The 17,309-nt window shown below is 37.3% G+C and overlaps 1 protein-coding gene across 1 annotated transcript in view; it reads left to right on the top strand.

The window, feature by feature from the left end:
* The window catches only part of LOC124799297 (piezo-type mechanosensitive ion channel component), a 715,678-nt gene that overhangs the window by 251,924 nt on the left and 446,445 nt on the right, over window positions 1-17,309 (top strand). Inside the window, exon 10 of the mRNA XM_047262884.1 lies at window positions 14,611-14,767. Within this exon, the coding sequence (XP_047118840.1) occupies window positions 14,611-14,767 (157 nt within the window). The remainder of the gene's footprint in view (window positions 1-14,610; window positions 14,768-17,309) is intronic.

Here is a 17,309-nt window from a genome sequence, read left to right as displayed (position 1 = left end):
CCCAGCCCACACCAGATTTCTGCTTTCATACAGCACGAAGTTGCATTCTGATCTGAACTGCTGGAGATGATGGTCGCGCCTGTCCGAAACTCAGTGTTTCATTTTTGTAGCAATCTGTCCTTTCCCTAATATTTTTGATAATCCAACTTGGAGTTTCCATTGTTCATACTAAAGTTTACTGTTTTCCATGTCTTCAATTTTTATTAAGTGTAATGTTAGTATGTTGTGAAGGCCTTTGTCATTTTTTCCTTCATGTAACAGTAACAGTTAAGATTATGTAACTATTAATGAACAACAGACCTTGCCTAGCTGGGGTGCTTGCATGCCTCACTGATACAGATAAGTTATACATTGGATTTAATCACAGTGGAGGTGTATTTGCGGAGAGGCAAGACCAACCTGTGGTTCCTGAAGGAAGACAGCAGCCTCTTCACTAATTACAGGGGTAACAGTCTGGAGGATTAAGTGACCCAACCTTGTAATGCAAGCCAATAAGGTCTAACTATGCTGGTACTGCAGATGGTTGAAAGCAACAACAGCTGTTATTTTTCCCAAGGGCATGCAGGTCTGCTGTATTGCTCAATCCTCCCACTACCAGGTTTTTTTTTTCTTTCACTGAGTCCCACTAGCACCACAAAGACCCCAAGTAATTCGGATGGAACAGATTGGCAATATTTTAATGAACTAACACAAAAATATGCATTATAGCTGTTCTATGTAGCAGCCGTTCTACATTTATAAATCTTACATTCAAGAAATAAAAAGAAATTTAGATTGTGTGTATATTGCCCACAGTGATACTAGTGCAGAAAAACTGTGGATAAATTATGTGTTGTAAATATTAAACTGAACAAAATGTCTTTGGACTGTATGCCCACATAGGACAGTTGATTAAGAGGGAGAAAGTCGTTTATTTTGAAAGTAATAACTTTGAAAACAAGGGAGATGTATACTTTAAATGTGCTTAAGGGGTCATAGTGGTACTAGGAGGGTTAATGATGATGTTACTTTTTTGAGTGAAATATTCCAATCTCCAGCTGAGGACTACCAAGGAGAATAAGGAAAAACAAAACTAGCATTCTATGTGTCAAACTACAGAACGTTAGCTCCCTTAATCAGGTAGGTAGGTTAGAGAATTTAAAAGGAAAAGTGACTAGATTGAAGTGAAGTGCAGTAACTGGAAGATCAGGACATATGGTCATGTCAGTACCAAGTTATCAAAACACAAAATCAAATAGCAGTAATGTAGGGGAAAGTCTAATGTGTAAATATATGAGGGCCATTCAGTAAGTAATGCAACACATTTTTTTTCTGAAAGCAGCTTGATTTTCTTAAGTATTCAAGTACATCATATTATTCCCCACTTCTTTGGCTACAAAACCCTATTTTTGAACATAATCTCCATTCTATGTGATGGCCTTATGCCTCTTACTAGAAGGGCCTCTACGTCTGCATAGTACCACTCTACTGATCAACGTCAGAGGCAATATCTTGCTGCATCAGTAACTTCCCATCATCCACATACTTCTTTCCACAGTGTGTATCTTTTATTGGTCCAAACAGATAAGTCAGAAGATGCGAGTTCTGGGCTGTAAGGTGGATGTGGAAGAACAGTCCAATGAGGTTTTGTGAGCTCCCTTGGGTGTGTAAGGCCTTGGGTTGTCATGATGAAGGAGAAGTTCATTTGCATTTTTGTGGCGATGAATGTGCTGAAGTTAATTCTTCAATTTCCTGATGGTAGCACAGTGCACTTCAGAGTTGATCATTGCAGTATGAGGGGAGGATATCAAACAGGTAACCCCTTTAGAGTTATAGAAGACTGTTGGAATTACTTTACAGCTTTGAGCTTTTTCTTTGGAGGAGGGTTGGTGTTGTGCCACTCCGTGAATTGCCATTTTGTTTCTGGTTTGAAGTGATGGACCAGTGTTGCATCACGTGTGACAATGTTTGAAAAAAAATTGTCATGATCAGTCTTGAATGTAAAAGCAATTCCGCAAATATGGTCCTTTGTAGCCCTTTTTGGTATTCTGTTAGACAGTGAGCAACCCAGCGGTTACACATCTTTGGACAAATAGTGGATGAGGCTGTCAGCACTACCTACAGAGACATCCAGTTGAGCAGCGAGGTGTTTGACTGTGCTCCATTGATCATCTCAAATGAGAATGTCCACATGTTCCAACATTGTTCAAGTCACATCTGTGTGCAGCCGCCTGCCAGTGTGCATGACCTTGTTGTGATGATGACGGACTCCTCACCTAACAACTCCCTGGACTTTTTTCACTGCCAGGCCCCTGTTAACATTCTGCAACCACCTACGAATATCTGCAAAGGTCTGAATTTCCACCAAAGGAAACTTAATGTTAGCTCCCTGCAAGGAATGCAACTCTGTTACAGACAACGTTTTGAAGGGTATGCATAACACTGCCACCAATTGGAACATCATGAAACTTTAGGGGCTGAAGCAGGAATATTCCAAGATGTCCCACAACAAATTCTGCATTTTTTTTTTTTTTTTAGCCAAAATTGGCCTACGAAAAAAAGTGTTGCATTACTTATTGAATGCTCCTTGTACATGAAGTGCCCTGTGTGTGTGTGTGTGTGTGTGTGTGTGTGTGTGTGTGTGTGTGTGTCTCCAGTATCTCCTCCCAAACCCCTTGATCAATTTGAACCAAATTTGGTACACAAATAGCAAATTCACAAGTATCATCACCGTGGGGTTAGAACCTCTTAGATTCCATACAGTTGAGATATGGCCAAAAACATATTTTGTCTTCTGTCCCTGCCATATTGGATGCCCCACCTGACAGGCATGTTGTGTGGGAGTAGTACTGACCTGCTTTGAAGGGTAACCTACACATCAGGGGCAACAAACAATTTTCTAAATTGATCTGCTTTGCATGGCAGCCTATACGACAGGGGGGGGGGGGGGGGGAAACACCCAGTCCTCAATCCCGTGACGTGTAGTCTTCACTGCAAAACAGGCATGTTGCGGGAGTAGTACCAGCCTGCTTTTCAGTAACAGCACAAGTTTTACTGCTGAACTTATAAAAATGTAATCTTCATATTCACAAACAGTCAAAACACAAGTCCCCTAATTTATTCTGTAAACATGGCTACTGGTACTACACCAAAAGCCATAGGGTGGCAGTTGATGTGTAGTTGGTATCCAGTAAAACATTAGGTTTTCATGAGTAGTTCATCAGAAGCTTCATGTAGTGATGATTGAGAATCCGTATATACTTTATGATCTGCCTGAGTTTCATAAATGTCAGGTTCATTAATCTCTCTGTATGCAGTAATTTTATTTGTATCAGCAATATGTTGCCATTATCAGTATCAATTCCTGAAACGCATTAAATGTACATTGTTACACAAAGGAAAACACTAATTTTAGATGTTGTGATTAATTTCACCTTTATATTCAATAACGTGCCATTACCATTTGTATTCCTTACATTTTAATAATATGTGCTTCTTTATACAGTATGTCATCTGCAGCATGAACTTTTGCTGAAATTTACATTCAGTCTTACAGTGATTGCTTCATAAATGTGTTTTTCCCCTCCACACTCATTGTGTGAGTTGGGTAGACTCACTCACCTACAGAATTTATGCACAGTATACCTGATAAAATGACTGATCTCATATATGAAGTAATTTTTCCTGCAACAACCACCATTTTTCTAAAGTGCCAGATACGAGAGATGTGATTTCATACAAGAAATTTAATGCAGGTGTGAGCCTGTGTGTAAAATAGATGATTAATAATTGATCCTCAACGGCTGCACCAGCTGCATAATATATAGTGAAGTCTAATGTGTTTGTAGAGATTACCATCACCTTGATATAGATTGATTCCTTATTATCCATTTGACATAAATACCTGTAAAAAACTTCAACAAGGTACTTAGCTATGGTTTTAATATTTCTTGATATGATGTTTGCCACTTACCATATAGCGGAGATGCTGAGTCTTGATAGGCACAACAAAAAGATTCGCATAGTTGTACACACACACACACACACACACACACACACACACACACACACACACACACGTCTGCAGTCTCAGAGAGCTGAAACCACACTCTGCACACACGTCTGCAGTCCCAGAGAGCTGAAACCAAACTCTGCAGACGTGTATGCAAGTTGCATTTGCGTGAGTGTGTGAATGTGTGTCCACTGCTGAGACAAAGGCCTTTATGGCCGAAAGCTACAATTGTGCGAATCTTTTTGTTGTGCCTATCGTGACAGCATATGTTGAGTGGCAACTTTCCTTCTCTGGTATTGTTACATTCAATCCTGGATTTTCCATTGTTTGATTAATATGATATTTTACATAACTAATTATTACAACATTGTAGTGCAGCTTTTCATTAATCAGTTTGATAGGAATTCCTTGGGTGGAATTTGGAAACTTGTTATAGACTTGAATTGCTATGAAAACAAGACTATTGTTAATTTTAGATTAGAGATATGCAGTATCTGATATTATACTTGTGTCTTTGATTTGTTAAACTTATGTTCAGTAACTCAGCAGGTATTTAATTAACACTAAGGAAGTTATATAGATTAATTACTGGTAAGTTCTTATATTTAATGAGCAAAATTTCTGATTGTTTCCTTCTGAATTATAAAAATATTGGTTATGGTCGTGCTGCTTCCCCATAGTATTAATTCAGCACTTAACAACTCACTGATTTTGACCACAAACATTGTGCCTTCTCAGGCTCTTGCTTGCGAGCAGTAGTGGTGTGGTAGTGAGTGAGGGAAGTACATGCCCACTATGTGATTACAACAACATGAGAGCAGTGCCAACTGTGAAATGAAATGGGAAAGGCCAGTTTTGATGGCAGTGCCATCTGATTGTGGCAATGGCAAGTTGGCATTCTGTAACACTGAGAGTGTCTTCACATTTTAATTCTCAGTGTGTGGAGTCTTCTCTTTTTACCTAAAAATTTTAGTGCGTCATAAGACACCGAATAGTTTCAAGAAACTAAATTTACAAAGCTGCTACATATGTTATCATGTCAAAAAATACAGAAGTGGAAAATGTGAATGAGAGGTTGCAAACTTAAATGGAAACTCTCCAAAGAGGTTGAAGATACACAGTTCAGATGCTTTACAAAATCGCAGTGTTACTACCAAAGTCATTGTGTACTTTTTCAGCTGGTTATACTTATACCTCGTATAAAGGAATACTTAGTAGTTGCAGCTGTTCAGTTATGTTCAGTTCAGGTTGAACAGTTTCATGTGGTGCCATCATCAAACATAAAAATCTTGTGTCCCAAATAGATTACGGCAAATGACGTTCAAAGCAAGATTCTAGAATCTTTATAGAGAGATTGTTTCATATTCTTTAGTGCTCTATGAAGGTGTTGATATCACAGCTGACTGTGAAACTTGTGGCAGTGTTGAAGAAAGATTAGGAAATGTAGGTTTGTCATGGAATTTATTCATTTATGTGTCTACAGACGGAGCACCAGACATGTTATGAAATAAATCAGGATTTGTAGTGCAGCTGGGTGGGAAAATGAAAAAGCTTCCAGTACCCAATTTGCTCAATCTGCAGCTTGAAGTAATTGATCTACAATGCAACAGGGAATATGAAGAACTTGTAGGTTTCTTAAAGCATTTCCTTCAGGATTAATTTCCTCTTTTACTCAAGTCCCCACACAGCACCCCATGCTATTCCCAGCGTCAATGGATGGGCTACAGATACTTGCTGCTCACAGGCCTGCACTCACTATCTGCATGTGGATCATGTTTGCTGTGAAGTCTAACAATCCATACCTTAACAGTGGTTTTGGGGGAGGGGCTGGTCAATGATGCAACATATGCTGTTCTTACATATTCTAAATTCTCCTCAGTAAATATCAGTCTTAAAGTTGTAACTTATGTGTTCAACATGGAGAATTCTCTGTGAGTTTGTTGACAAATCTAATTCCCAAAAATTTTCATCTTGTTTTTTCTGTATTGTCAGTTTTTGAGAGACTGAATCCTGTAGCCTGGAACATTTTTTTTTTCCCCCTTTAATAGCATACCATTTGCATTAAATCAAGATGCTGCACTTCCTGTCATCAAATTCATATTGTTTACAAGGTACTGTAATACAGTTTTCAGAAACATAAGTCATATAACCTACATGCATATGGATCTTTACATCAGTATTTTATAGCAAGTCATCTATTTTTAAACACAATAGGAGATATCTCAATTTTGATTCTGAGACACTCTCTATTGGGCATTGAGTGAATTTGATAGTTGACCTCCAGACCACACAACCTGATTTCTCTTTTAAGGATATGACTTGACCAGCTTTAAACTGTTGCCACAGATTCCATCGTACAGCAGTTTAGAGAACAAAGCAGAGGGCACAACACAGTCAAAGGCCTTGCACAGATCCCAGAAGGTGACCTATGTGTGAGGATGGTCCTCAAATTTTACTAAAATATCTCACCAAAAGTTCTATCGCTGACACAGCTGACATTTCCTGTAACCAAACTGTGATATGCTTGACATCTTGCTGTGTTCTTGGTACTCATCTGTTTGTTGATACATGATGCTTTCAAATACAAGGACTAACATGGAAATTAGTGAAGTTGATGTATAATTATCATTCCCAGATTTGATGTTTTCCTTAAAACTTGAAGTCACCTTGGATTTTTATTAGGGCATCGGGAAAGACATCTTCTACAAGACATAAATTTGTAGAATATATTAACAGTGTGCAATTTATTACATCTTTCAGTGGGTTTATGATTCATAAGTATTGTGGTGACTCTTCATCTGATGCCGTTTTGCAGTCACCATTGCAATACCATTTGGATGTAAAGACAACTGACCTCTACCATGTCATTGGTGTTATTGGAGTAGATATTAGCAGCAGTGTCCAATTCAGTGATTTCTTCAGTTGTTACTACTTCTAGGGTTTTGTACCTCAATCAGTAAAAATAGAACTCTTATAGGACTGTATGAAATGTATTTTTGCCGTCAGCCTCTTTTATTTTAAACCCAAATATCGACCAGTTTCAGTCGTGGACCATCTTCATGGATAAGGGTTAAAATGGTTTACACCACAACACTTCATTTGTCAGTACTTAAATAATGCGTGGATCATGTCATGAGTATCGGTATACAATACAGGACTTTTAGAAGCAAACATACAAACATAATAATAACAAAAGTGTACCCAGAGCAGCAGGATCACTTTGTTGTCTGTCTGTCTGACTGTCTGTCTGTCTGTCCGTCCGTCCGTCCGTCCGTCCGTCCAACTGTCTGTCTGTCCGACTGTTGGAAATTTTTTTTTCTCAGAAACAGATAGACGTGTCAAGTTGAAATGTTGGTGTTGTAATAAATGTTTTAATAAATGTTAGCGACTAAGTCAATGCAATCAAGAGATAACAGTGATTTATGTCACATTTTTTGGTACTCGCAAACTCTCTCATCAAAACTTGTAGGATTCTTCCCATTGGTCTAGAATCGTGAAATTTAGCAGGAAGCAAGGTTTCGAAGTACAAATAAAAGAAAAAAATCCTAAAACAGTGAATTTGTTATAATATCTCTAAAAAAAGTCATTTCCATCAATCTATTTGTTAAGCCCCCTTTTCCTCAGGAAAGGGCTAATGTATCAAGTCAAAATTTATGTCGAATTCTAATGTCTATAGTCACTTGATGGTGGAGTAAATGTAAGCTTTGACGTTATAGCAACCAAAAGATACACAGCCATTTATGTCACAAATTTTGACACTCTCAGACACATTGATCAAAGCCTACAGGGTGCTTCTCATTGACCTAGAATAATGAAATTTTCAAAGAAGCAAGCCTTCACAGTACAGCCGAAAGAAAAGATCTGAAAGTTATTAATTTGTAATTATGTCCAATGAAAAAAAATTGTCATTTGTTACCCAACTTCAAGCTTGAGATTAAAATATTCCCAATAGTCTTGGAATCCCTAGGACTGATATCTTGCCGATATCACTGTTGGTGTCAGGCAAAAATCATTGATGTCCTTGATACCCAGAATGGGTGAACTGTCTGTGTATTTAATTAAGTTTGTACAGAACCCTCAGTGGGTGAGTCCTACCAGCACAGAGCCAATTGTTTTTATGTTACTGATATTTCCTGTTCTGCCATTTGAAATTCTCTGTCTGTACTTTGTCTAACGACCTTTTGTTTTAGGGTAAGAAACAAGAGGTCCTAAAATTGACCGTTTAGGAGACAAGCAATGTGTTGCTTTGTTGTAGGAAATTCTGAAGATACCTATGTAATCAATGCATTTAACTGTGGGTTATTCATAATTTTGAAACATATTGTTCCAAAATAATTTAACACTTGTGAATGTGTAACTCTTTTTCATTCAGTACTTAATAAAAGACAAAAATAGGTTTTGCTCAGTTTTACGTCTGTTAAGGTGGTGGAATCTGTATTATTAATAGCATGTTTGTAATGCTTTTGCTTTTGTTGTCATTCTGTCACCACAGTACTCATTTTATAGCAACACACAATTGTTAGAATACTGTGCAAGCTTATATGCTGTATAAATGCCATGATTTATACTGTCCACAATTGGTTAGTCTAGATCTAAAATATTAGCATCGTAATTGTGTTCAACAGACGTAAGCTGCTCCCAGTTGCATAAGTAAGTATCTTGATGATGAAATAGGAAGTGTTAAGGTTTATTATGAACTGTACATTATTTTTTATTTATTAATGTATTTATTTATTTATTGAAATGAAAGTTCAAGATTCAGGTGGCAGAAGTAATGTTTTCTCTCTCATTAAGTCATTGTTTTGGAGCTGTACGTTCAAAACTTGTGTTCATCATCTTCAGCAATCAGAACACAGCAGTGGCACTGTTACAGTGATTATCTGGAATGGAGGAAGTAAATCTGTGACAGTGTATGTAGATGCAGAAGAAGGGGAAAGTTAGCTGTAGATAGATAGGTTGGCTGTAGTTCACAGTATTGGTATTCATCAAACGGTGCAATTTTAATGAAACTTACTTTACTTACTCCCATGACACCTTTTGCAAAAGTCGAATATGTTCTATTGCAATTTACTGTGATTTTACTATTTTAGTTAATTTTTCTGTTAATGGGCTAAAAATTATTTAGAAAATTTAGCTCATATGAGCTCAGTTCAAAAAATTCTGGAATATTCATAATTTTGTGCCAATTGGATGTTGGAGCGAAATGCAGTTGGCAACCCTGCGCATGACTGTGTTTAATGTCTAACTATCGGAAGTTTTATTGCCGTATGTCATGTCAGTTATCATTCAGTGCTGTTTTGAGTAGAACATTGTGTCGCACAGTGTGCGAATTTCGAGATGGCAGGGTTAGAGGAGTAATGTGTCTGCATTAAATTTTGCATTAAACTCGAGAAAACCATTACAGAGACACACCAAATGATGCAGAAAGCCTATGCTGATAAGTGTTTAAGCTGTACTCAGTGTTACAAATGGTTCAAACAGATTAAAAGTGGCCAGACAGAAGTAAAAGATGACCCTTGTTCAGTATGCCCTCCGATGTCTACTGACGACACTCATGTTAGAAATGTCAGCGAAACTGTGCAAGCCAAATGAAGACTGACTGCTAGAGAGACTGCAGAAGAATGTAACATTTCAGTTGGATCATGTCAAGAAATCCGGACACAGCATTTGAGAATGCACTGCCGTGAAGTTTGTACCAGGGCTCATGGGTCAAGACCAGAATCTGTGAAGAGGTTTTGGATTGTGCAAATGAGAATGAGATGTTCCTTAAGAGAATCATAACTGGTGATGAGATGTGGATCTACGGTTATGATGTTGAGATCAAGGTTCAATCTTCACAGTGGGTTGGGAAAAGTTCTCGAAGCCCAAAAAAGCCCGCCAGTTCAGGTCAAATGTCAAAGCCATGCTGATAGTTTTCTTTGACTTTGAAGGATTAGTTCATCATCAATTTGTGCCACAGGGAAAACTGATAATCGATGGTACCTTTGGGACGTGTTGCGCTGCCTGCGAGAAAATTTGAGAAGGAAACGGCCAGAAATGTGGCGACAGAATTCATGGTTCTTGCTTCAAGATAATGCACCCACACATTCATTCCTTTTGGTATGTGACTGTTGCACAAAAAACAAAATCGCTGTGCTGCATCATTCTCCATACTCTCCAGATCTGGCCCCTATGGACTTTTTTATTTCTGAGTTGAAAGGACAAAGATTTGCAGCGATAGAGGAGATAAAAGAAAATTCACAGGTGGTGCTTCATGCGATCCAGCAAGAGGCATACCAAGACCACTTGTGGAAGTTAAAATGGCATTGGGAGCAGTGTATCAATTGTGGGGTAGAGTATTTTGAAGGAGACTGTGCACAGTAAGTAAAAGGTAAGCGTGGAAAAAATTTGTGGACAAAGTTTCAGAATTTTTTGAACAGATCTCGTATTCCTCATTTTCTGTGTCTTTGTATTTTCGGTAAGTTTTGAAAATGAAGGACTTGTAGACAGGTTTTTGCCTGTAAGTCAATAAATTAAGTTTAGCTAGAATACATGTAAACAGAAACGAATCCTAAATGGGAGAAAAACCTCTAAAAAGATTTTGAATTCCTCATGTGGCCTGAAGGAAATAAACTGTCTTCTAAACTTCTAATCTTTTCTGTTTTTTCTGCTATTGTGGAATGGTTGGTCACATTCATGTGATATAAATCCCCATTCCCTCACAAAGTTTGTACCATTTGTTTTTTATCAGCTGAGTGATCTTGTGTGTGTGCCACAGTGTCGATAAATTTGAAAAATGACATTATGAGCGCTTAATAAAATATTATTTAAAATAATAGCTTGGTGGAAATATTCTTTTTTTCAGTTTTTTAAGTAAATAATTTGTATTTGAATTGTATGATTGATAATGTTTCAAATGTTGTTTATGATGTATTTACTTCAAGTTGTTGAAATCATATTACCATAGCCTAAATGAAAGCTGTAGTGTATGTTCACAGACATTAACTTCTGACTGTGTACAAATAAATGTTATCGATTGCACATACCAAACATAATTTAATTAGCAATTGTACAAAATGCAAAACACAATGTGCAGAATTGATTGTGATTCACAGTAGATGCTACAGTTTTCTTATTTGTTAATGCTTTTGCAACTTCACCAAAAAAGGTGCAAAGTTGCAAAGAGGATTCTTTACAAACAGTATTTGGACATAATCTTTTAATGTTGCAAATAACAGAAACTTGAAGGAAAAAATTAATTTTGCACATAAATGTGTAAAGATAACGTCCACACATACAGAAGTAAGTACAATGAATGGAGAAGTGACACAACTTGAACTGATGGTGTATAGGACACATCCTGAGGCACCAAGAAATAGTTAATTTATTAATTGGCAAAAGCATGATCAATAAAGTTTTGTTGGGGGAGCAAATTTGAATACAGTAAGTAAGTTCAAATGAATGTAGGTTGCAGTAGTTATGCAGAGATGAAGAGGCTTGCACAGGATAGACTGGTGTGAAGAGAGTTATCAACTTGGTCTTTGGACTGAAGACTATAGTGAGAGAGTAGGAGTAGTATTAGTACTTGTTGTTGTTGATGTAAACCACATTTTTATTGATGGCATTAAACATTCACTGAGTAATTACAGTAATACAACAGACAATACAGTATGAAGCTTATGTCAGGTTAAAACTGTGTGCTGTGCGTGGAATTTGACTTTTTGTAGGCAGTACTCTGAGTGATTTCCCCTCAGATGTCTGGCTGTATTTCTTTTCTGCTTTCCAATCAGGTGTCTGGCTGTATTTCTTTTCTGCTTTCCAAACTTCCTTAAATAATGAGTGAAGACAAGTACAAAATGATCAGGACATGGAATCCTTACCTGCCAGGAATTTTTTTTTCTGTGACTGTTTTGGAAGAGGAAAGGCGCAGAAGCAGAGAATGCAGTTTGTAAGTATATATAGGCATTCTCTGTGAAAGATCTTTTCTTTTCATGAGTAAATGTTGTTATACTTGCTGCTGCTTCTGTGGTTATTAGTCCAAATTAGTCCAAAGACTGGTTTGATGTATTTCCTCACACTATACTATCCTGTGCAAGCATCTTCATCTCTACATAACTACTGCACACTAAATCTATTTAAATTTTGCTTATTGTAGTCAAGTCTATTCACGCTCTACAACGTTTGCCCCCCTTGCCTTCCCCATCCTTCTCTCCACATATCCACAAACACTTCCCTCCATTGCCAGACTAGCTGTTCCTTGGTTCTCCAAGATGTGTCCTATCAACTGATCCCTTCAGTTAGTGAAGTTGTGCTATAAATTTCTTTTCTCCCAGTTTGATTCAATATCTCTTCATCAGTTATCTGACCTACTCACCTCATCTGTGACATCCTTCTGTAGCACCACATTTGAAAGGTTTATATTCTCTACCTGTAAGTACTGTTTATCACCCGAATTTCACTCCTGTACAAGGTTACACTCCACACAAATACCTTTAGAAAACACTTATCACTCAAATTATCTTAGATGTAGAAATGTTTCTTCCTAAGAAAATCTTTTCTTGCTGTTGTCATTTTACATTTTATTTGCTCTATACTTTCACCATTGTCAGGTACTTTGCTGCCCAAATGGCAGAGTTACTGAATTACTTTTATTGTCTCTGTTCCTAATCTAACTCACTCAGGATTGCCTGATTTAATTCGATTATACTCTATTATTCTTGTTTCAGTTTCCTTGCTGTTCCTCTCATAACTTCCTTTTGAGACACTACCCATTCCATTCAAGTGATTTTCAAGTCCTTATGCTGTCTCTGACAGAATTAGTGTCATCAGTGAACCTCAATGTTTTTATTCATTCTCCCTGAAATTTAATTCATTTTCCAAATTGTTTTTGGTTCCTTTGCTACTTGCTCAATGTACAGATTGAATAACTTGAGAGATAGGTTGCAATTCTGTCCCATTGCCTCTTCAACTACTGCTTCTCTTTCATGTTTTTCAACTAGTATAACTGCAGTCTGGTTTTTGTCCAAGTTGTTGATAACATTTTGCTCTTTGCTATCTTCAGAATTTCAAAAAATGTATTTGAGCTGACACTGTCAGAAAATTTCCGTAGATCGACAAATTCTATAAATGTAGTATTCACCAAGTGGTGGCAGAACATACACATAAAAGAGGGTTGTAATTAGGCAAGCTATTGGAGCCAGTGGCTCCTTCTTCTTGCAGAATGGCTGTAGGGGAAGGAAGAGGATGAAGGAAAAGGACTGGAGAGGTCTAGGAAAAGGGGTAGATTTCAGCAAAGTCACCCAGAACTGCGGATCAGGGGAGACTTACTACACGGGATGAGAAGGAAAGACTGATTGTTGGGGACAGCATCGGATGAGATTTGAAAACCTGAGAGCTTAAAGGTGGAAGACAGGGTAAAATGCAGGACAGACATTACTGCTTGAACATCATGCATGAGTTACTAAGAGTGAAAAGTTAAGTGCATTATATGTAATAGAGATGGGAGGGGGGCCATGAAAAAAATACGGGTAAGACAATGAAAGATGTAGAAAACTAAAATGGAGTGAAGAAAAGAATAGTGACAGTGAAGAAATGCTGATACAGAAGAAATTAATGTAAATTAAAGCCAGGTCGGTGATGGGAACCAAGGACATGTTGTAGTGCTAGTTCCCATCTGCTGAGTTCTGAGAAACAGGTGTCTGGGGGATGAATCCACATGGCATGTGTGGTGAAACAGGCACTAAGGCCATGATTGTCACATTTAAGAAAGAACCACTGGCTCCGGTAGCTTACCTAATTACAACCCTCTTTTGTGTGTGTGTTCTGCTGCCACTTGATGAGTAGTTTTTTTATCTATACAGTTAAATTATTTGATCAAAAATTGATTGTTTTTGTTGTCATAAATGTAGTGTTGTCTTTCATCAGTGAATTTTCTAAGGCAGGTCATAGGGTCAGTATTACCTCATATTTTTCTACATTTCTTGGGAACCCGTATTGATCTTCTTGGAGGACAGCGTCTAAGAGTCTTTTCACTCTTCTGTTAAGTGATTCGTGTCAGTATTTTGTAGCCATGACATATCACACTGATTTTTCCATATTATTTAAACCTATCAGCACTTGCTTCCTGTGGAATTGGGATTATTACACTGTTCTTGAAATATTTATGTGAGGCTGTTACAAATGACCGAGCAGTCAAAACTGATTGAACCTTTGAAACATTTTATAGGAAGATTTTGGATTTTGCTGAAACTTTTTTTTTTTTATATGACTTGTCGACAACATTACACAATAAAGGTGGAGATTACTGCCTCCACTCCTTCCAACCATACTGGTCTCAGGTGAATGTAATTCCTCCACTCCGTGGTAAACCTCTGAAAACAGAGATGCAGAAATGCACATGCAGTACAGTGCAGTGCCATTTGGTTTCACATAAATTTCTATTGTTAATTAATAATAAATGCATGAACTCATAAAAAGAGTTCAGTTTGTGTAAATTAAGCTGTTACTTTAAACTGTGTTGAGAGAATTAGTTCATAATTTCCATATTAAAGTGTAGATTTTATCTAAGTATTAAGATCTATGGAAGAATTAATAGTGATATTTTATTTTGTACTGCTAATGTAGTTACACTTCATTTTCAGTTGATACGTGGTGTAAGTCCTACAGTGAAATATCACTCCACTGTTCACAATGCTGAAGTTGTTGGTGCTTCAAATATGTTCCAAGATCCTCATGGTAGTGTAACAATTACTGACGGCCGTGAAGATGCTATCCAGCTTCAGCCTATAGGTGAGAATGGTAAAGTATCCTTTATCAGTTCTTTTAAAATGCCTAGGCATAAGAATATCTACTGTTGTCAGTGAAAACTAATTCTGACAGTCAAACTATGTCACAGAAGTGTGCAAAAATACAGGGTAATCCAAATGCATACAGCAATTACAAATGGCTGTAACTAATCAATGCTTAGCCATACATCAGTAAAAATTATATAGAATGTAACAGAAAGATCAAAATTTTGGTTGTTGTAGATGCTCGGTGATGCAGTGATGTGCAAGTGATAATTTCTGTGCCGCATGTGAAAATAAGGACCCCGTATAGAAAGCATATAAAATTTAACAAGTGTTGTTCTGTCATCTCAGTGCAGAGGAAACTAATTCAGTCATACAATCAAATGCCTCCAGATGTTAACATTATTTGCAGATGGCTTAAACTCTGTGAAGAAACAGCATATTTGTGTAAATCAAAATGTAATAGCTGGTCACATGTATCTGCACAAATCATGGAATGAATTATCTTTTTGTTTGAACATAGTCCTGGGAAACTGATGTACTGAGTCTTTAGGGAGCCCCCAAATGCCACAAACAGTGATTTGTCAGGTTCTCAAAATGAAGCTGAAAATTAAACAATATGTAATCAAAGTTTCACAGGAATTGAAACATGAGGATTACACCAGATGAAGAGCAATACTGAAAGCTGGAGGAAGAAACATTTGTTGGACATCTCTTTTTAGGGATGAGGCAAGCTTAACTGGCACAACATCTGAATATGGAGTAGAAGAGAGTGGTGATCTGTACTCACACACCTGTAACTTCCCAAAGGTTAATGTGTTTCTCGCTAAATCAGCACAAAAATTGTAGTGTGTATTCTTCTTCATTGAGTTAAGTCTTTCATCAAGCATTTACCTGGACATACTTGAGCATTGATTGATTTACATCTTTATGCAATTCCATGACGTCTCTTATGCTGATGGAGGACCCACACATTGGGATATGAAGGTTCACACATTTTTAAATCAACATCTTCCAAATTGTTGGATCAGCCATGCCAGACAAGATGACACTGTATTCTTTTTCTGGTCACATAGATCTCACTACATGACACCCATGAATTTCTTTTTATAGGATTATGTGAAAGATCTTGTATGTGTGCCAACTTTGTTAGTTAGTTACATGTCCCATAGATAATTTGAACAGTTCTTTCCTTAAAATAATGTGGAACACGTCAGTTTATGGGATATGTGTACATGATTACTATTAAAATTAATGAACACAGTATCATTTTATTCCTATTCAAGCAACTACACTTAAAAATAAGATTTTTTTTCCAAAAACTGTTCCAGAAATAAAAATGCTCGTTACACATTAGTGACTCCATGTATCAGAACAAATGTTGTGAAATAGATTATTGCAGCAGATATTATCCATGTGACCAAGCAGACTCAGATAAAACACCTATAAAGTATGTAAAACCATTTCAACTTTATTTTACATTCACTGTAATTGCTATTGATGTATCATAATGCATTAAATAGCTGTAGCCATTTGTAATCACAATGTTTATCTTGAATTGCCCAGTGATTGTATCTGCCTACCAAAGAAATTATGAGACAGAATTGCTGGCCAGTACTCACCTTGAAATTATCTCAAGGACCATGGGCCTTGCTGAGGTGGGGGTGGCTTGCGGGCCTCAGTGATACAGATAGTCATACCATGGGTATGGCCTTCCATGGTCACAGATGTAACATTTGTACAGTTTAAATTGAAGTATTAACATGAAGATGATAATAATAATAATAATAATAATAATAATAATAATAATAATAATAGGCCTCCGGTATGTTCTGCCAGTCGTAAAAGGCGACGAAAAGAACAAACCACTAATAGGGCTACCCCCCCCCCCTTTTAGTGTGATTACTTGGTTCAGGACAGAACTAAAGAAGCCTCGGACAAGCGCCGTCATGGTCGGGGACGACGCTTGAACCCTATGCCCGCCCACAATGGTAACGACACTGCTAGCCAACTGGAAAATGATTTAAATCCAAATAGAGGTGTTTTGCAGGATATGCTTCCTGCAACCACCCTAGAAGGAAAACAAAGACAGAGGATGAGATGGTCAGATGAAGTTAATCGACACCTCATGTTCTTTTATTACCAAGCAACAAACCTAGGAACCAACACAACTGTATACAGATCACAAGTATACACAACATTTATTACCAGATACCCAGAATTACAATTTTTTAACAGAACAACGACTAGCTGATCAGATCCGTGTAATAATCAAAAATAACAGGATACCCCAGTCAGAATTAGAAAACATCAAACAACAAGTACAACAAATACTAGAACAAAATAATGTGCAATCAGAAGAAGAAGAAAATACAGTAATGGACTCAAACATCCCAGAGCAAACAAACAAAGAACAACACGCATCAATTAAACAATCAGAGGAAAACGACATCTTAAGACAGCCACCAGAACAAGCACAAATAGAACACGAAGTGACACACATGTTAGATATAGAAGAAAAATTTCAGCTGACATATATAGAATACAAAGAC

The sequence above is a fragment of the Schistocerca piceifrons genome, chromosome 5 (genome assembly GCF_021461385.2).
Source record: "Schistocerca piceifrons isolate TAMUIC-IGC-003096 chromosome 5, iqSchPice1.1, whole genome shotgun sequence".
NCBI lineage: Eukaryota > Metazoa > Arthropoda > Insecta > Orthoptera > Acrididae > Schistocerca > Schistocerca piceifrons.
This window is presented reverse-complemented; position numbering and strand designations above follow the sequence as displayed.